This window comes from Chiloscyllium plagiosum, unplaced genomic scaffold (genome assembly GCF_037043375.1).
Source record: "Chiloscyllium plagiosum isolate Xiang-an unplaced genomic scaffold, Cpla_swu_hap1 HiC_scaffold_6, whole genome shotgun sequence".
Lineage (NCBI taxonomy): Eukaryota > Metazoa > Chordata > Chondrichthyes > Orectolobiformes > Hemiscylliidae > Chiloscyllium > Chiloscyllium plagiosum.
Window position 1 is genome coordinate 89,049,761 of NW_028270144.1, and position 22,525 is coordinate 89,072,285.

The 22,525-nt window shown below is 39.8% G+C and overlaps 1 protein-coding gene across 4 annotated transcripts in view; it reads right to left on the minus strand.

The window, feature by feature from the left end:
• Window positions 1-22,525, minus strand: part of atp8a2 (ATPase phospholipid transporting 8A2) — a 573,039-nt gene that overhangs the window by 47,889 nt on the left and 502,625 nt on the right. For all 4 annotated transcript variants that reach the window (XM_087988186.1, XM_043691978.2, XM_043691979.2 and 1 more), the window contains one exon: window positions 20,288-20,395. In XM_087988186.1, coding sequence (XP_087844312.1) covers window positions 20,288-20,395 — 108 coding nt within the window. The remainder of the gene's footprint in view (window positions 1-20,287; window positions 20,396-22,525) is intronic.

Here is a 22,525-nt window from a genome sequence, read left to right on the forward strand (position 1 = left end):
ATAGTTGATCTTAATATTTAATTGGACTGGGATCTGTTGCTTGAAAAGCCTGCAGATATTAACTGCAATGTCTCTTTTTAAAAATTTAATCAGCATTTAGAGCGGGAAAGCAGCTGGATAGAGATGCTAGATCAGTCTAAGTGATGCATTGTGGAAGGAAGTAAGAATATTTGTGGAGGGAGTAGGGGCTGGCCAACACTGGAATCTGATTACATTAAATAAGCTCAGTGGATCGGGGATTAAGGAGTGTTATACATGTCAGTTGATCTTTTGTTGAACTGAAGTTGGTGTAGTCAAATTTGCAAAGCATAGTATAAAGTAAATATCAGAAAATATTAGATGGAATATGCAACATAGGTCCAATTAAAAATATGCTCCCTGATCTCACATTGAGGCACAATGATTCAAGCCCCAGACTGTGCTGATTTCACAACAGTGGACTAAAGCAGACTTAAATATTTTTTGCACAACAATGAAGGAAATACAGCCCCCTCATTGCTGGAATCTACTACGTGGAATAGTCAGTGGAACAAAACTGACATCATCAGAGCACTGCTACAATTTATCTCAGTTGTTTACTAGTAGGGAGAAAAACGCACACAGATAAGTTTGCCTTTCCTGTTCACTTCCTAACACCCCTTGATGGAAACTATATGCATTAACAACAAGGAACAGGAGTAGGCAAATTCAGACCTTTGAGGCTGCTCTGCCATTTAATACAATCATGGTTGATCTTATCTTGACCTCAACTCCAGTTTCCCGACCACTCCCCATAATCCTTTAACCTGTTACTAATTAAAAATCTGTCTCTCTCCTCCTTAAATTTACTCAGTGTCCTGTTGTCCACCACACTCGGGGGTAGTGACTGAATAACATAATGGTAACATAATATTAAGAGTGGACCGAATTCAGATGTGATGCTGAACTTTTGCCACACTAATCTGACATTTGCACTTTTAAGGCAATGACTGCTGTAAAATTTAAACCATTGCTTTGAAAAAAAGCAGAAAAGCTGAAAATAGAAATAACTGATTGTAAATTTAAAAAAAAATTGATTTATTTTAATCTCTGGAGTTCCTGACTAAAAAACATCACAGTTTCAAAATACTGAAGAGCTATTGTGAAACATGTTTCAGTGGCAGTGCAAACCTTTTAAAAATTAGGCTTCTGGATTTCTCATCTTCAACACAGTAGGAATCTATTTGAGACTGTATAAACTCTGTTTAATATGAAAGCTAGTTATTTCTTGCAATGAACTTTAAGAACAGCCTGCCCCATGCCTTGTTTCACAAAGATGTTAGAAACTGACTCCGGAAAATCAATGTAAAGAAAAAAAAATCAAAGTCCAAGTTGTATAGTTTTGGGAATGTTCTTCATTAAATAATTATTGTATTTTCTTTTCTATTTAACATACGTATCCATCCCATGTGACTTGATGTACTGCTCAATCATACAGCAATGGTGTCAGTGACTCTGTTCGATGTTTGTAAATGGGATCAGAATGTAGACCAGACAGAACTGCATTCAGGTAGATGTACAAACACACAAGGAAAATCATAGAATAGAACCCCAGAATGGGCAGCACTGTGGCACAGTGGTTAGCACTGCTGCCTCACAGCACCAGAGACCCGGGTTCAATTCCCGCCTCAGGTGACTGTGTGGAGTTTGCACATTCTCCCAGTGTCTGCGTGGGTTTCCTCCGGTGCTCCGGTTTCCTCCCACAGTCCAAAAATGTGCAGATTAGGTGAATTGACCATACTAAATTGCCCGTAGTGTTAAGTGAAGGGGTAAATGTAGGGGAATGGGTCTGGGTGGATTGCGCTTCGGTGGGTCGGTGTGGACTTGTTGGGCTGAAGGGCCTGTTCCCACACTGTAAGTAATCTAAAAAAAAATCCCTACAGTGTGGAAACAGACCCTTTGGCCCAACAAGTCCACACTGACCCCCCCGAAAGGTAAACCATACAGATCTATTCTCCTACCACTCTACATTTACCAAAATAATGCACCTAACCTATACATCCCTGAACACTAATGGCAGTTTAGCATAGCCAATTCACCTTACCTATACATCTTTGAATTTGGGAGGAAACTGAAGTATCTGGAGAAAACCCAGACAGACACAGGAAGAATGTGCAAACTCCACACAGTCGCCTAAAGTGGGAATCGAACCTGGGTCCCCAGCACTATGAGGCAGCAGTGCTAACTACTGAGCCACCATGCTGCCCCATGTTTTTAAATCATAGACTTTTCAAAATTACATGGAGTTATTGAGGAATGTGTCCTATTAGTAAGATACATAAAAGTAGTAAAGGCACTTTCCTGGAGGAAGGGAAAATTTGCAAGGCAACTTGTGCAGCTGCCATAACCTCCAACAGTCACAAAGCAGCATTAATGCAGGACAATTAATTCAAATTCAATTCAATTTAATTCCAAAAAAGGATACCTATCTGGAGGCTTATTGAAAGAAAAAGGGGGAGAAAACCTGATAACAAAATTTTAAATTCCTATTTATTTAGGGAAGAAAGCGTAACTTTAAATACAGCCTAACATCTCAGAACAGTGTAGAAAAATTGGAGACTGTTTTCAAGAAGACATGAGCTGTATTTAGTTCTTGTTCACTTCCTTGGATCAGGAAATGATCTTCAGACAAAATCCTCACACAGAAGCACTTTTTGTCTTCCTTTTGCCAAACTACTAAACCTGATACTGTTTTCTTTGCTTTGCTACTATCTCATGACGTGGCCCAAGAGATTCACTAAAATTCTTCCCAGTTAAGAACAAATTTGTCTTTACGCACAAAACCTCAGGACTTTTACAATGTTGGTTAAAACAAAAAGGTTAAAACAAAACTTTAAGCTCATGAAAAATCACCTTTTACTTGCTCTTTTAATTGGCCTAGGGTATTTACTAACTTAGCAATACACTCCTGCTGTTCAGGGTCAATTATGCTATTGCCTTCAGCCTATGATAATTATAGTAATTCACAAGTTACTTATACAATCTGCTTGGTGTTGAATGACACATTTGTCCTTTTGTTATATTAGGCAGACTTATTGTTCTTGATTCGGCCTTACCAATTAGCATGTTTTGCCAATCTCTGTCAGCTTGTATCCATAAAGAATGAAAAGAGCCCAGCCAGATACTAATTTAGATACAATTCTTACAGGGAATTCATGTATAAATTCCTTACAAGATTGCGCTATGATTTAATGAAGGTAACAGCTTGGGTCTCGGCAAGCCGAGAGCAGTAATTAGAAAGCCAGATGTATGCTTCCACGCTAATTAGTTGAATGTCAAGGCAATCCCTTCCTCTAGGTTTGTCCTGTATTGAACAAATGCAAACACACACAAAGATCTTCTTGCTCAGAAACAAAGAGAGGCCACAGAAACTTTTCTGGAGCATTCGTACACAATGCAAGGCCTACAAACCAGATCCAACCCATTGCATTGTTATATCTAGCCAGAAGCAACCTTATTTAATTTCTTCAAAAGCACTCTCACCAGGGGCTTCTTATCCTAATAGGTTCCATCACGTGCAACTGAATCTGCATGCGTACATTTCACAACAAGAAAATCAGGTCATCTTCTCATCTGCATTTCTCTACTGTTTCATGCATTTTGAAAAAAAAATTCATATGTACACTTTTCAGGACACTTTGTGGTTTTATGCCTCAATCTATCATTGAACACACAGCCAGACTATCAGTTGGAAGAGCTGCATTGGCCAAGATGCCAACTTTAAAATAATACAATAAACTAAAGCTGTGTGCCAACATTCAGATAATCATAAACATCCCAAACCACTGTTTGAAGAGGAGCTAGAATTTCTGAGATTCTAAGGCAACATATTTCTCACAAATAATAAAAACCAAAAACAGATTAATTAATTATTAATGGACATTACAGCAGTTCTAATGAAGAGCAGCACTGGACTTGTATCATTTGGTTTTTATTTCAGATCTCCACCAGCCACAATACCTTTCTTGTAGTTAATTATTTGCTGCTTATTGCACTTTGCTATGTACATTTCACTAGTACAAGTGACTACACTTCAAAACATACTTCATTTGCTATATCACAAAATGTGGGGTTAGTAGCAGCTATTGCTTTTCACAGTATAAATTAGCTATCTTGGTTGAAAACAACAAGGACTGTGCTTCAAAAGTATCCCATTGGCTGTGAAATGCTTTGATATTTCCCAAGGACAAACAAGGTACTATTTTATCAGATTGGAAGATCTAATTACTGCTCAAGATTAGATTAGATTAGACTAGATTCCCTACAGTGTGAAAACAGGCCATTCGGCCCAACCAGTCCACACTGACCCACTGAGGAGTAACCCACCTAGACCCATTTCCCTCTTACTACTGCACCTAACACTATGGGCAATTTAGCACGGCCAATTCACCTGACCTGCACATCTTTGGACTGTGGGAGGAAACCGGAGCATCCACACAGACACAGAGAGTATGTGCAAACTCCACACAGACAGTCGACCGAGGCTGAAATCGAACCTGGGACCCTGTTGCTGTGAGGCAGCAGTGCTAACCACTGAGTCACTGTGCCGCCCCTTGTGATGAGAAATACAGGATGAGCAACAGTGTTCTTTCCATCTCTACCAAGGCAGCCTTTGGCTGTCCCTGAGACATTACAGCCTTTTTCTCACCCCACTGTGATTGCAGGACCCCTGTGCCCACCATGTCATACTCACCCCTAGATGTAAACCACCTTAACCCCAGACCCCTCCACAAACATACACACCACTGTCAAATTGCCTCCTGCATTGACTGACCTCTTTCTCTTGATGACCACCTCTTGTAAAGACAACACACACCCCCACCCCAAAGAATGACTCCCTCCCAGTTACTGACTTTCCCTTCTCTGATCTCTTGATCTCTTTCTTCATTCCATGATGTTTGACTTCCCTGCATCAGCATTTCACAAAGCCAATCCCACCATTTCTCCCCATCACCACATCCTTTTTGGGTGCTTTTTCCAAAGTTTTCAGCTGTGGCCTCCTACCCCTAGCTTTCCTGACTGGTTACTAGGCAGAAAGGGAAAGAAAAAGATTATAAGTATATATAATGATGTAGTACTGAATGGTAAAAAGAGTTTTTTTATTCCTGATGAAGGGCTTTTGCCCGAAACGTCGATTTTGCCTGTCCTCGGATTTTGCCTGTCCTCGGATGCTGCCTGAATTGCTGTGCTTTTCCAGCACCACTAATCCAGAAAGTAGTACTGAATGGTGTCCAGCCTTGTCATTTTCTTTCCACTATTCCTGGAAATACTGGGCTGAAACATCAGGCTTGCGCAAGAGAATATAGTAACCTCCAGTAAAGAGCATTTGTTTGTGAGGTGCATAGTTATTTGGCAGTGAAGTACAAATTATGAAATTCCTTTTCTCCAAAACGTATGGCATTATACATTTGTAATTTTTTTCTGTAAAGTCTTACATTTCTTCAGTTTATTTGGGATTATGTTTTTACGGTGACCTTTACCCCAACCTCTTGCAGTGGTCCCTTTGGCAGTACAAGGAGCACTACATCAACCAAATGCAGCTAAATAGATTCACCAGGACTAAAAAAAGGTGCAAATGCTACCATCACTTGCTCCTTTTATATAGATTGCTCAGACCCCTCACAATACAATGAATTTCTCCATAGTAAAGTTACTGATTTTTATCTTAAGAGTCAGAAACTACGTTCAGATTGAAGTTAAATGGGTTCCAATGCTACTCTGGGGATTAAGTACTGTTACATATTAAATCTACATGTTAAAGATTAATTTCAGTAATTTAGGAGCATTTTGACTCCAAAATGTAACATATGTTTCCACAATCAGTTCCTATTTGCTACCTGTCACAACTATCATTTTTAAACATTAAACTATCAAAGATTTCACATTTTCTGAGTGGAACAGTTCAGTGGAATCAATAGTCATGAATCATTGTGCACATATTACATAAAAAAGTTAAACAAAATTACATTTTTTTACATTGATAACAAACTAACTTAAAATTTGGGTGTTTGTATAAGGTGATCACTAATTTTATCAAGCCTTGTTTGACAACCTGATCATGTTCTTAAATCCAGTGATTATAAACAGGGATGTTTTCAGAATATGGTAGTCAAAGTGTTTCCATTTGTATCACTTGAAAAACCGTGAGAAACCGTCACAAAGCAATTGCAAAAGGTTTAGTGGCCTTTTTCTGCACAATCTCAAGAATTTAGCACAGGTCTCAAATACAAGTGAAACAAAGTGAACCTAACATCCTGCCAGCTAACTCTGGAATCTGATTAAGGTAATTTAGATCATATTAATAACACATGATAATAAGACAGACAACATCACTAAAAAGAAAGCCACAAATTATATAACAAATGTATATTGATATTGTGTTCACAGTTACAAAGTTAACATTAAAAATCTTCTAAAATTCCCCTCTCTGACTGACCAGCTTTGGAAAATTACTTGAGTCAATTTACAGCTTAAGAATGATGAAAGGAAGTTTTAAGAAAATTTGCTTCATTAGGTCTAGAAACAATAAGCTATGCAAAGCAAAATTCTCAGGAGACTTGGAGCCAGCAGATCCTAAACCTCAATATTCAGCAACTGCATTAGGTATGGGATGGCTGGAATTTCCAAAGTGTGGACAAGCCTTAAAATGTACCAGCTGTTCAGCACATCTCCACATAAGACATCAGCTTTTTTTCTAAGGGCTAACACAGATTCCTGAAGCACGTACCAGTCTCACTTTGGTAGGTCATCAAAAAACAACGTTCCACTGCAGTGAGTATCTTTTCCTCCCTCCTTGCATAGCAAATGGTTCACTCTGCACAGGCAGATTTTATGATTTGCTGGTCCCCACATTCCTGTCAAAGCCCTTTTGAAATGAAACCTGCTGCAGCTGTCAGGATTTATTTACATGGATTTCTGACACAAATTGAATTAATGAGAGTAATTTGGCTCGGGAAATGTTTTTTGCATATGACGGCTTTTGCTTTCCTTTCTCCACATGGCAGTTCTCTAATCAGCTATCTTAAGGCCAGTTAAAAGTTAAGCTGACATTGGTTGGGGAAGTGAATGGTAGTAGAAGCTTCTTGAAGCTTTATGTAACTGCAGCAGAAGGATCAGATTGCATATCTTATAGGTTAGCTAATGATTCAAAGATCCACTCCAAACTCTCAGATTCTTCAAAAACCAACAGGACAGCTGTTCTGGGGTAGGTCTGTTATAAGTTTCAATGATCAGTTAAAAGCTTCAGCCACAACAGACGACAAAGAGTGTGCTGGTTAGCTCTCCATTGTTTGTTTCAAGAGATCCCACAGCAGCCAGATACAATGAAGAAATTTGACTCAGATGAACATTTGCTTCAGAGTAAATTTAATCTTTTGAGTAGTACTGAAAGGGAAATTCTGTCGAAACGTTTTCTTGTTCTCCCGAGGAATTTTAAAGAAGAAATTCAAGGGGAAAATTAAAATTTATACTGCATGAGAGGATAGTGCTGATAGATTGGCAAATCAGTACTCTCACCTCATGTAGTAGAAATGTCAGTCTTTCCTCTGAATTTGTATTTTTGCGAAATGTCCTGATGAATGCAAGCTGAAAAACTTCAACAAAATGCGCCCTTTTTCAGCACCAATAAAGTTTTCTATGACCAAACAATTTCCTTTCTCTTTAGTTTTAAAAAGGAATTTCTGGAACACACTCTTTGAAAATAGAGTGGGGATTTATTTAAAATTACTCATGCTTCGCACTTGGAGTGGCTGGTTATGGGCTCTCCAGTGTTCTGTTGAACTGGGAAGAACATTCCCAAATTTTCTTATGCTATGTCAAAATTTAAAACATTTTTTCTACTTTAGTTTTATTCCAGGCACATACTACACTACATTCAAGCAAGCAAAGCCAGACTTGGCACCAGCTCAGGGAAACTAAAATTTTCTAAAGCATTCTGAAAAAAATGCAATGCCACTGAGATGTTAATATCTGATTTAGGTGGCCAATTCAGATACCTGGAATTGATTTTCCTCTGTATAAGGTTTCTTTATGGCATCTTTGAAGTATAGGATGTTGGTCCCTGAAATGCATTGGATTGAATATGGCAATAGGTACCATGACGTATAATTTCTAGACCAGATGTCAGCCTAGGATCAGTATTAATACTTTTGTCTCCGAGTCTGTAGGTTATGGATTGAGATCCCATTCCAGAAATCTGAACATGAAATAGAGATTGGTGATTCAGTGTAATACTAAGGGATGTTATATTGAGGAGCTGTGTCTTTAACAATATTTTGAACTGAAAGCCTTCTGCCCTCCTGGTTGGTCATAAAAAATTCCATGACTCTATTCAAACTGAAATAGAGTTCTCCTGGTAAACTGGCCAAATGTGTTCCCCAAACAAGATCATTATCTAGTAATTTGTCTCATTGCTTCTTGTGACTTTGCTTGTGCTACAACATTATGATATATATATATATATATATATATATATATTTCATAACTGCTTTGGTAGTACTGAAAATAGGAAAGGCACAACAGAAATGTAACTTTTAGAATTTAAGTTAGTACATTTTGAAACAATAGTGTTATTTAGTTGAATTAAGTTTTATGTGTGCTTTGGTGAGGAGACTGTATAAGGATCAGATGATGATGTTTGTGAAATATCTTGGTATTCAGATTTCTGCAATCAACTCTCACTAATGTTTGTTCCTTCTTGCTTTTAGCTCCACTCAGTTCTATATCTTGATGTTTTGATTGAAGTTCTCTTATAAGAACATGCATGAATAACGGCAAGCCTAAGGATTGGAGCAATTTATGACAAGAGGGGGCCAAGAAACTGATTGGAGGAGAATATGAATGTAAGTTAGTGAGGAAGATAAAACCAGCCTGTGCAAGCTTCTATTTGATATGTTAAAGAAAAAAAATGAGCAAGGATAAATTTAGGCCCATTACAAGTGGGGAATAGGAGAACTTCGAGATGAAAACAAGGAAATGGCAGAAAAACTCAACAGTCACTTTGCATCTTTCTTCACAGAGAATGATACAGAAAATCTCCATAATTTCTAGGTAACCAAGGAATTTGTGTTAGTAAAGAGATAAAATAAATTACTATTAATAAAGAAGTAATACTTGAAAAGTTAGCTAGATTGAGAGTTGATCATTCTCCTGGACCAGATGGCCTTCATCAGAGATGAAAGAAATAGTAGTAGAGATAGTGGATGCATTGGTGATTATGTTTCAAAATTCTACAGATTCTGGAAAAATTCCTAATAACTGTAAAGTAGCAAATGTAAGCCCATTATTTAAAAAGGGGGAAAAAAAGGAGATTGGTGAACTCCATATTAATTTAATTTAACATATTAATTTGTAATAGTGAAAATTATGTGACCATATTATAAATGATTTGATAACTGAAGATTTAGAAAGTATGATAAAATTAGACAGAGTCAATATGGATTTATGAAAAGGGATCACGTTTGACAAAATTGGATTTGAAGATGTTACTTTAGTACAGACAGAGGAGCATCGGTGGATGCAGTGTCTTTGGATTTTCAAAGGCTTTTGACGACATCTCAGGTGAAGAAATGAAACGAGTGTGCATGGAATTAGGGGGAAATATACTAGAATGGATTGAGAATTGGTTAATAGACAGAAAGCAACGCATAGAGATAAATAATTATTCTCAAGATAGCAGGCCATTACCAGTTGGTTATCACAAAGATCATTGCTAGCTTCATAGTTTATGTAAATTATTTGGATACAGGACCAATTGTAATATTTCCAAATTTGCTGATGACACCAAATGCAAGTTATAGTGAGGTTCAAAGTGGTTTCCAGAAGACTTGGAAAGGATAAATGAATGGGCTAGATCATGGCCAATGAAAAGTAATGCAAATGAGTGTGAAGTTATTCACTTTGGTAGAGAGAGAGAAAAAAAAGAGTATTTCTCAAATAGTGAGTGATTGGAGTGAGGATGTTCAAAAGGATCCATGAGTCACTAAAAGCTATCCTGTTGGTGCAGTAGGCAAATGATGGGTTGGCCTATATCACAAGGGACTGGAATACAGAATAGAAGATGTTTAGCTGCAGTTGTATAGAGACTTCACCTGAAGTATCCTGAACAGTTTTGGATTCATTATCTAAGGAAGAATATGCTTGGCATAGAGACAGTGGAACAAAAGTTGACCAGATTAATACAAAAACAGAAATTGCTAGAGAAAATCTGCAGATCTGGCAGCATCTGTAGAGAGAAAGCAGAGTTTCATCAAGAGTCACTATTCTTGAAATGTCAACTCTGCTTTCTCTGCACAGTTGCTGCCAGACCTGCAGATTTTCTCCAGCAATTTCTGTTTTTGTTTCACATCTCCAGCATCCGCACTTCTTTGTTTTATTATGTAGATTAATCTCTGAGATTATTTTATGAGGAGAAACTGATAAAATTGAGCGTGCATTCTTTCAAGTCTCAAAGAATAAGATGTGATTTCATTGAAATTTTTAAAATTCTTACAGGGCATGAGAGGGTGGATTCAAATAGGGAGTTCTCCCTGATTGATGACTCTAAAATCAGAGAATACAATCTCAGAATAGGGGCTAGGCCATTTAAGAGTGAGATGGGGAGAAATTTCTTCACTTAACGGGACATTAATCTTTGAAATTCTCTACCCTAGAGGGTGAAAGTTCAATCACTGAGGAGATTCAAGACAAAAATCGATAGGTTTCCAGAGAATAATGGGTTGAATGGTTATTAGAATAATAGAATACCTACTGTGTGGAAACAGGCCCTTTGGCTCAACAAGTCCGCACCGACCCTCCGAAGAGTATCCCACCCAGACCCATTCCCCTACCTTTTCCCCTGACTCAGGCACCTAACGTAGGGCCTGTGCCCGAAACGTCGAATCTCCTGTTCCCTGGATGCTGCCTGACCTGCTGTGCTGTTCCAGCAATAAAGTTTCAACCTAACGTATACATCCCTGATCACTATGGGCAATTTAGCACGGCCAATTTACCTAACCTGCACGTCTTTTGATTGTGGGAGGAAACCAGAGCACCCGGAGGAAACCCAAGCAGACACGGGGAGAATGTGCAAACTCTACACATTAAACCTGGGTCCCTAGGGATGTGAGCCAGCAGTGCATACCGCTGTGCCATCGTGCTGCCCCAAAGAAAGAATGGAAAGATTATGGAAAGAATGTGGGAAAATGACATTGAGGAGATGATCAGTTATAATCTAGAGTAACAGAACTAACTCTATAAACTGGATGGCCTATGCTTTTTTCTCTACTCCTACCCATAAAGAAATCCAATCTGTCACATGTGGGTTTAACTTCTACTGGGCTTACATCAGGTTTGTTCCATATTCTGGCTACCTTCAGACTTGGAGTTTCTAATTTCTGTTCATAATGTGGGTTATTCTGTTGTCTTGCATGATATTTATGGTAATAGATCAGCAAAGACTTGGTGAAATTTAACTTGCACGTTCTTTATGAATGTTTTAATTCAAATACAGATAGGTTATGTTTTTTTCAAAAATTAAAAGCCATACTGACATGTTGCTTATAATATGTTTGAATTAGTATTTTAAAAAATAAGGCACTGAATGACTTAGGCCAAAGTACTCATTGGTGTAGAGCTACTGTAGCTGTACATTGGCTTACTTTTCAAGAAGCATTGCTGATATATAACCTGTAATGCATGCTACAGCCACTCACTGTAAGGCCATTTGACTGAATAGGAACAACAGCTGAAATGATGTTATTTCCTCTGTAAGAAAGACAGCACAAACTATAAACCAATGTTTGGGACCAGCTCCATTTAGGCACTGAATATAGCACTGCATTAGAGCATATTTAATCAGAGAGCTTTAGTTTTGCTATTTCATGGATGTTGCAAACATCATGAATGCTGAGCAGAAACATTTTTTTTGCTAACTTTCTTCTTCTTTGCTGAAAATAGTGACTTGTGTGTGGTATTGCTCCAGGGTCACCCAACAGAACCATGTTAAGGTGCATATTCTTCACTAATAAATGCAGATTGAGAGTGGGGGTAGGTTATTCAATCATAGAAGGGTTAGCCCAATCTTAATCTTGTTGAACATCCACACTTTCAAACAGGGATGACTGATCTTCGAATGACCTCTTTCTGCATTGTAGAGATTCTATGGTCAGTCTAAATTATCAGATCTCTGGTATGGGACTTGAATCTATGACCTCTGGACTCTGAGGTAAGTATGCTGAAACTGATTCCAGGCTGTGAACAGGATAGAAAGCTGCCAAAGAAAGTTGTAAGTACGACTTACACTTCTACTGCTGTGGCTTTCTCAATATCTGTGAAAGATCTTATGCGACTGCATTCGTTTCCTGTGCATTGCAATCAAATTTGTCATAACCATCAAAACTTGCTATATAATGCCTTGTGAAGTGCCTTGGGATGTTTCACAGTAAGGGCACTATGTAAATGCAATTTGTTGATTTCACAACAGCAGTAAAAAGTGATCTCTGCTTGCCAAGGACTTGAATTCTTTAGGTATATAAGGAAAAATCATATTATTTCAACGATGAAACATGCTAAACATTCCTTTGTATATTGTAGATCCGGTACTATGGTTGCTGACTGCCATATAGAATTTGTCAAACCTCAGTTCATTACTATGAGTTGTTGGTGGAAAGAAGATCATATAATCAGCGTCCATTGCTATTTATATTTGCTGCAAATTATATACTTATATGGTGGATCTGTTTAGAAGGGGATTCTTCTCCAAGTAGGAACTTTACTGTCCTGAATGAAAAGAATACTTGGATCTGTGCTTCATTCAATTCCATAATCCTTTATGAAAAAGAAAATCACCACCAAAATATGCATTTAAAAGACTAGACGTTGTATAGTTCTATCCAGGGACTACCAAATGTACTGCGGATTGAAAATAACAATAATCATAGAATTCCTAGTGTGTGGAAACAGGCCATTCGGCCCAACAAGTCCACACCACTCTCCAAAGAGCATCCCATCCAGACCAAGCCCCTTACCTGTAATCCTGCCATTCCCATGGTAATCCATCGAGCTTGCACATTCCTGGACAATTTAGCAAAACTAATTCATCTAACCTGCATCTCTTTGCAATGTGGGATGAAACCCATGCAGACACGGAGAATATGTAAATTCCACACAGACAGTCACCTGAGGTTGGAATCGAACCTGAGTCCTTGGTGCTGTGAGGTAGCAGTGCTAACCATTGAGCCACTGTGCTGGGCATGAATTTTAACTGTAATAATCAAATTTTTCCTCCCACAAATGAACAATGGCATATATTCCAAGACAGCAGAAATCACCTGTAGTCATAAGTACAACAAATTTGCTACCACCATTTCCAGCAATTACTAAAAATAATACTTAACAATACAAACAGCCTGAGGATATTGATAGTACCAAAGTGTTTGCTACAGGGTCTACAGTGGCACTTGAACAATCCGCAAACACAAATAAAATGATATAAAATTTTCAAAAAACATACATAAAATTTTAAAAATGATATCTTACTTTGTATTCTCACTCACTTTCTGGCTCCGTCACTTCTAACTACATAACCTCCGCCAATTAGAATGAAAAGGAGATTTTAGTAACTAATCCAAGGTTTTGCAATCAGAAACAAATGGCACTGACTATTCTCCATGTTTACAGCTGTCCAAAAATATTATACATGCTTTTCCATGGCAAATTATAGTCATTAAGAATCCAACACAGCCTAGCACCCTCTACAGGGTATCTGGTAGCTGAGAGAGCAGGGAAGGCAACTGCATGGCCTTTCATACAGAATTTACTTCAGGATGTCTAAGTCAGAATATGTAATAATGAAATCATTTATGGCAAGCAAAGTGGAGAATGAAAGAAACATGGGATTAAGAGAGATGGATAAGACACGGAAAGAAAAGTTAAAAAAGTTCCTTTAAATTTTATCTCGATTAAAAAATCTCCAACAACATACATCATTTGAAGGAATTCGGTTCTAGGCTTGTCAAAATAATTTTTCAGAGAGGCGGTTTGGCAGTAATTAAGATCTATTATGTAATTCATTTAAACTTAGAATGGATTATTTTGTGCGTTTGGTGGATTTATGGTGCACAAATACAGCAACTTCATGTATTTCAGGCGTCTGAATGACACGTCTTTTTGTATGAGACAAAAAGAAACTACAGATGCTGGAATCTAAAGTAGACAGGCAGGAGGCTGGAATAACATAGCAAGCCAGGCAGATCAGGAGGTGGAGAAGTCGACGTTTCAGGTGTAACCCTTCTTCAGGACTGGGGGAAGGTGAGAGGAGAGCTGCAGATAAAGGGGGCAGCAGGTGCAGGGTGGTGAAATGTGGATAGGTAAAGAAAGGTAGAGGGTATGACGTGGTTGGTCAATGGGAGGAATGAGTCCAACTGGTAACAGGAATGGGAGGGGGAGGGGCTGGGAAGGGAATGGTCCTTGCAGAAGGTAGTCTTCCACTACCAATACTCTCCTCCGCCTCACCGAACTGGTCCTCACTCTCAACAACTTTTAACCCCTCCCATTTCCTCCAAATCCAGGGGGTGGCCATGAGTACCTGGATGGGCCCCTGTTAGACCTGCCCATTTGTCAGCTACGTCGAACAGTCCCTCTTCAGTACCTACACAGGCACTGTGCCCCAACTGTTCTATCGTTATATCGATGACTGCGTCGGTGCAGTATCCTGCACCCATCCATCTCTGGTGACAGTCTCCAGACAGATATTTACTACAAACCCACAGACTCCCATAACTACCTGGACTACACCTCCTTCCACGTAGTATCCTGCAAGAACTCCATCCCATTCTCCCTCCACCGCATTGGACGAGGAGACATTCCACTTCCAAGCATCCCAGATGTCTACCTATTTCAAACAATGGGCTTTTCCTCCCTCTGTCATTTGGACAGCCCTCCACTGCACAACCTCCATTCCCTGTTCCACTGCTTTAATCCACCCCACAACGCAATAAAGACAGAGACCCCGGGTCCTCACCTATAGCCACACCAGTCTCCGCATTGAACGCATCATTTGTAAATACTTCTGCCAACTCCAACTAGACTCCACCACCAAGAATATCTTCCTTTCCCACTCCTCTCTGCTGTCCACAAGGACCGTTCCCTTCGACAGTCCTGAGTTTGCATCACTCACCCCACCATCTCCATAGAATCCTAGGTACCTTCCCCTGTAACCAGAAAAGATGCAAAACCAGTTGGTACACCACCCCCCTCACCACCATCCAGGGCCCCAAACAGTCCTTCCAGTTGAGACAGAGGTTCACCTGCCTCTCTTCCAACCTATTTACTGCATCAGGTGCTCTCAATGTGGTCTTCTCTACATCGGGGAGACCAAAAGTGAACTTAGGGAACGGTTCGCTGAGCACTTCAGTCTGGTCCACTGGAGCCGACCGGACCTCCCAGTCACTGCCCATTTTAATTCCCCTTCCCACTCCCTTTCCGACATGACCATCCTTGGCCTCCTCCATTGTCACAACGAACCAAACCGCAAATTGGAGGAACAACGCCTCATCTTGTGCCTGGGGTGGCCTACAGCCCAGAGGACTCAACATTGAGTTCTCTAATTTCAAATAACCTCCTTTTCCATCCCCTGACTCCTTTCTCAGCCCATCCCCCTCCCTTCCACTTCTCTCTGCCACCAACCGGATTCATTTCTCCCAGTGACCAACCAGGTTGTACCCTCTATCTGTTTTCACCTATCCCCACTTCACCCCCCCCACCCCCACAACCCCCTTTATCTGCAGCCTCCCCTACATCCACCCTTAGTTCTGAAATGTCAACTTCTCCACCTCCTGATGCTGCCTGGCTTGCTGTGTTCTTCCAGCCTCCTACCTGATGCCTTTTAGTATGGCAAGGCTTTTGGAGAATTAGGGCAACTGTGACAACTTTCTAATCTTCTGAGGAATGTCTAATGTTCTGAGGAAGGGTCACTTCACCAGAAACATTAACTGAATTCTCTGCACATGTGCTGCCAGACTGCTGACCTCTTGCAGCAATTTCTGTTTTTCTTTCTGATTTACAGCAACTGCAGTTGCTTTGTTTTTTTTCCTAATCTTGTTGTTTAACAGCACTATTGCATATACTGGAAATTACTTCCCAATTAACCTTTAATATTGGTGAGTTTTCATAACCTCACTGCTAATCTTATTAATCTAATTTGTAATGTTAAATCTGAACGATGGAATTTCCTTTCATTATGGATTGTATAATATTGGTCCTGAAATGAAAAAAAATCCCAAAACAACTTCCCATTGTGAACATAAGGCTGATGACAAGAACGAAGGTCTACTGTTTTATTGCCTGTTTTATTTAGGGAGAAAAAGAAATAGGTCTAAAGAAATAATTCAGTAAAATAATATTGCATCCTTAATCAGCATTTCTGTGTGAGAGGCGTGTACTAGGCTAGCGATGCCATAAATAATAAAATCACTATTCCGTTCACTTACTAACTGTTTTTACTGTATGGTGGTGAGAGATTACTGAGGGAATTGCATTTATGCTTCGTGACAGAAATTTCTGCACAAATTTTAGTAATAAATGCTTGGATTGTTTCCTTGAATATCTTAATACACAGTAACGGTCAGCGGTTTGTGAACTGAAATCAAGAAGTTAACACTTGAATAAGTATGTTGATTTGTTGAAAATCCAAATGCTAGTTTTTAAGATTAAACATCTGTTAACTGTTAAATGTAAAAATGTTTAAAATGAACAAGAATACTATACTTTGAAAGTCCATGTTCAGAGATTTTCAGGAAAGCAATCTCCAAATTTTCTAAATATCCATGACTATTTTATTTTCCTTGACAGTAGAGTAAGATGATTTTACCACTTTTCTTGATCCAGAGGTTATTGAATAGGAACATACGACGTTGGGTGGATGGCTAGCACTCCTCGTGAGACTTCCACTTTACTTCTACCATATTCCACATTGTGCTCCTGCTTCAACTTTGCTGGCTTGCTTTCATTACTGTTCTGAAGTCATACCAGACCAGAAATCTGCTAACTCTGTTTCTCTCTCCACAGGGGAGTTTCACTAGCATTTTCTGTGCTTGTTTCAGATTTTCAGCATCTGCAGTAGTTTGCTTTTATCCTTTTAGATGGAAGTGGTCATGGGTTTGGAAGGTGCTGTCTAAATAGCCTTGATGAACTTCTGCAGTGCATTGATTAGTTGTACATACTGCTACTACTGAACATCAGTAGTGTGGAGAATGATGTCTGAGAGTTTGGGCTGTTTTGTCCTGACGGTTCAAGCTTCCAGAGTGTTGTTGGAGCTGTACTCATACAGTCCTGACTTGGGCGAAGAGGCTTTTCAACTCAGGTGGTGAGTTGCTCACTGCAGGATTCCAAGATTCTGACCTGTTCTTGCTTTTTAAGCTGGGCCAGCATTTATTGTCCATCCCCAATTGCCCAGACAGCAGGTCAATGTCAACTATACTCTAGGTGCGACCAGACCAGGTAAGGATGAACCAGGTGGGTGTTCCAAACAACTAGACCCATAACTCCAATTTATTTGTTGAATTCAAATGCCATGGATTTCAAACCTAGATCCCCAGAACATTTGAAACGAAAATAGATATTGCTGGAAAGATTCAGCAGGTCTGGCAGCATCTGTGGAGAGAAAACAGAGTTTCCTCTCCACAGCTGCTGCACCTGTGGACAGAAACCAGTTCTGAAGATGGTCACTGGACCCAAAACATTAAACTGTTTTCTCTTCACTGATGCTGCCAGACCTGCTGAGTTTTTCCAGCAATTTCTATTTTTGTTTGGTTTCCAGCATCTGCAGTTATTTGGTTTTCCCCAGAACATTACCTGGATCTCTGGATTATTAGCAAGGCCATCACCTTCCTCTTTTATACCATGTATTTATGTGGCTAGATCAATTCAGTTTCCAGTCAATGATGAATGCAGGATGCAGCAATGGTAATGCCAATGAATGTCAAGGTTAGATTGTTTAAATTGGCCAAAGCGATGATTAAATCCTCTCATATTGGAGATGGTCATTTCCTGGCAATTATGTGATGCAAATGTTAGTTGCCAATTGTCATCCCAAACCTAGAAATTGTTCAGGTATTATTGTATTTGGTTATAGACTGCTTCGGGACCTGAGGAGCCATGAATGGTGCTTTAACATTGAGCAATCATAGGTGAATCTCCCCACTTCTGACTTTATGATGGAAAAAAGGTCATTGATGAAGCAGCTGAAGATTGTTGGGCCTAGGATACTATCCTGAAGAACTCCTGCAAATATGTCCTGGGGCTGAGAAAACAGTCCTCCAAAAAGCACAGTCATCTTCCTTTGTGTCAGGTATGACTCCAACCAGCAGAGAGTATTTCCTTTGATTCCCATTGACTGCACTTTTATAAGGATTCCTCGATGTCATACTTGATAAAGTGCAGTCTTGATGTCAAACACAGCTACTCTCATCTCACCTATATCCCTTTGCAGACTCTTTATGCCCTCTCCACAATTTACTTTCCTATCTACTTTATATCATTGAAGTCAACAAACTTACTTTCAGTCTCTGCACCCAAGCCACTGTTATGGATTGTAAGCCCAAACACAATGATCTTATCGGTCACTACATCACTTAAAACCAATTATTTATATCTATCCATCCTCTATGCTTGTAAATAGCCCTTGCTTCATAACCTCTTACGTTGAGTAGTAACTTATAGTGGGTGCCGCCTTGTCAAATGCCTTAAGCACAATACATCCACTGGTTCCCCTTTATCTATATTCTTTCAAATCTTCTCAAAGACATTTAATAAGGCCTTGGAACTCCCAGCCTCTGTCTTTCCATCCTCAGAACTCCTGGCTTCACCACAGAAGCGGGCTGCCTCCTGTTGGCCTGGCGTGGTGGCCTCCCATCCCAGCATGGTGGTCTCTTGGCCCAGCATGCCAGTCTGCAAGCCAAGCATGAGTCCTCTTGGACTAGCACGGCAATAACCCAGGGGCCCAGCATGGTTGTCTTTAGACATCATGTGGCAGTCTCTGGGCCTGGCATGGCCTCCTGGTCTTGAGGTGATTCCAGAATGATCTCCCAGCCTTGTGAACCTTGAGGTGAAGCCAGGCATGGTCTGGAGTCAAGCCTGTTGTGGACAGGAGGCTTGGTGCCAACATGGATTGGGTCAGCGACCATTGTTCTGAAACTTTTTCCCCATTTTATAATTTATTTCTAAATCTGCAATGCTACACTTTTTTGACTTTTCCATTTTTCCACAAGCTGTACTTAGGGACCTTTGTACTAAGATGGCGCTAAGATGACTTGTATACTTTTCACTGTATTCATTTGAGTATGTGACAGTATTCAATTCTATTCTATTCGATAAATTAAACAAGCATGATTTTTCAAAATTCATTCACAGGATGTGTGTGTTGCCAGCTGGAGCTGTGTTTGTTGCTGAGCCTTCTTGAACCACCACAGTCTGTTTTGTGTAAGTGGACCTACGATGCTATCAGGAAAGCAGTTCCAGGGTTTGACCCAGAGACACTGAAGGTATGGTGATGCATTTCCAAATCTGGATGCTGAGTGGCTTGAAGGCAATTATGTATTACATTAGGGATAGATCATGTTGGGACAATGTCCCTTTAAGAGGTGAATCACTTAAATCCTGGTGACTCATCAGTCAGGTGTGTGGGATTGTTCACACTTGTTTTGGGTTCTTTCAGAGATAATTGCCTCAGAATAAAACCTCCCTGTAGGATTGCAGGAAATAACAAATTTGTGTATTCATTAATACTGATTGAAGCCAACTAAGTGTTCAGTACAGAAAAGAGGTGAATGTGCAAGTGGTGGTATTCCACATATCTGCTGCCCTTTTCTTTCCAGAAGTAATGACCATGGGTTGGAAGATGCTGTCAAAGGATACTTTGTGAATTTCTGCAGTGCATCTAGTAGATGGCACACACTGCTGCTATACTGAGCATAATGGTGGAGGGTGTGAATATTTGTGGATATGGTGCCAGTCAAGTGAGTGCTTTTTCCCCAGACGGTGTCAAGCTTCTTAAGTGTTTCCTTTTCCCAGAACAATTTTAACATTGCCGAGTTGCATTAAAATGTTCCAAGAGCCCTGCTATAATTTCCTTAATTATAGATTTAAGCATTTTCCCTACGACAGACGTAGGGCTAACCAGCATTTTGAATATATGCAGCCCAGACCGCAAAATCTTAAATAATTGTGCCAATGTTTAGTATCATTATCATTTTTATTCGATATAATTTTACATAGAAGCAGCATTATTGCTTACCTGTCCAAGCATATCTGGTGCAATCGGGATGGTGGGCCAGATGGCTGAGTAGACTCCTAAAAACGCCAACCACATCAATATACTACCCCAAACAGCCAAGTGACTGAACTGAAGAAAAAGAAATAATTTCTTCAATAAATCAACAGACTAACAACAATACAGTACTTGAGATCTCTTATGATGTGCTGCTGTTACATAATCAATAAACATTTGGGTTGTCAGGTAAATAGGTAAAGCAATTGCCTGTTGCCCATACAAGATCTCAGGCATCTTTTTTCATTGAGAGAGACAATTGATTGCAGTGCTTGAGGGACAACATTTCCTACTAAACATGGACAGGTCAAAGAGCACAATCAGCAAATGCTATTGGCAAAATTCTTTAACATATTTGCTAACTGATCAAACTGACCCTTTTAATGTTTGTAGAGTCTTTTTTTTCCCATGGTCCTCCACCCAAAGCAATTAAAAAATGTTTACAGACTTTGGTATGAATTATCTAGAATACTGTATATTTGTTGAAAATGAAGCAAAAGTAAAACTTCTAAAATATAATGAGAAGTGGGAAAAGTAAGACGTTTTAAAGTTATTTCTTTATAGTTAATGTTTCAACAGCAAACATTTCAGACAATGTATAACCACAAAAACTGAAAAAGAAAAAGAAAACCTTTAGAAATGACACCTAGAAAAGGCAGGAAATTTCCTTAAGTTCCCAGTATCCCAAATTAGTAGCAATTAAGCAATGTTTTCGAAAGGTATATAGAGTCATAGAGATGTACAGCATGGAAACAGACCCTTCGGTCCAACTCATCCATGCTGACCAGATATCCCAACCCAGTCTACCTGCCAGCACCCGGCCCATATCCCTCCAAACCCTTCCTATTCGTATACCCATTCAGGTGCCTTTTAAATGTTGCAATCATACCAGCCTCCACCACTTTCTCTGGCATCTCATTCCATACACATACCACCCTCTGAGTGAAAACGATGCCCCTTAGATCTCTTTTATATCTTTCCCCTCTCACCCTAAACCTATGCCCTCTAGTTCTAGACTCCCCGATCCCAGAGAAAAGACTTTGTCTATTTATCCTATCCATGCCCCTCATGATTTTATAAACCTCAAAAAGGTCATCCCTCAGCCTCTGACGCTCCAGGGAAAACAGCCCCAGCCTGTTCAGCCTCTCCCTGTAGCTCAAATCCTCCAAACCTGGCAACATCCTTGTAAATCTTTTCTGAACCCTTTCATGTTACACAATATCTTTCTGATAGGAAGGAGACCAGAATTGCTCGCAATATTCCAAAAGTGGCCTAACGAATGTCCTGTACAGCCGCAACATGACCTCCCAACTCCTGTACTCAATACTCTGACTAATAAAGGAAAGCATACCAAACACCGTCTTTCACAATCCTAACTATCTGCGGCTCCACTTTCAAGGAGCTATGAACTTGCACTCCAAGGTCTCTTTGTTCAGCAACACTCCCTAGGACCTTACCATTAAGTATATAAGTCCTGCTAAGATTTGCTTTTGCAAAATGCATTTATCTAAATTAAACTTCATCTGCCACTTCTCAACCCATTGGCCCATGTGATCAAGATTCCGGTGTAATCTGAGGTAACTTTCTTCGCTGTCCAATACATCTCGAATTTTGTCATCAGCAAACTTACTAACTCTTCCTCTTAAGCTCACATCCAAATCATTTATATAAATGATGAAAAGTAGTGGACCCAGCACCAATCCTTGTGGCACTCCACTGGTCACAGGTCTCCAGTCTGAAAAACAACTCTCCACCACCACCACCCTGTCTTCTACCTTTGAGCCAGTTCTGTATCCAAAGGCGACTTCTTCCTGTATTCCATGAGATCTAACCTAGCTCACCAGTCTCCCATGGGGAACCTTGTTGAAAGCCTTACTGAAGTCCACACAGATCACATCTACCGCTCTGCCCTCATCAATCTTCTTTGTTACTTCTACAAAAAACTCATTCAAGTTTGTGAGACATGTTGACTATCCCTAATCAGAGCTGAAAATGTGTTGCTGGAAAAGCGCAGCAGGTCAGGCAGCATCCAAGGAACAGGAGAAGGGCTTATGCCTGAAGAAGGGCTTATGCCCGAAATGTCGATTCTCCTGTTCCTTGGATGCTGCCTGACCTGCTGCGCTTTTCCAGCAACACATTTTCAGCTCTGATCTCCAGCATCTGCAGTCCTCACTTTATCCCTAATCAGTCCTTGTCTTTCCAAAT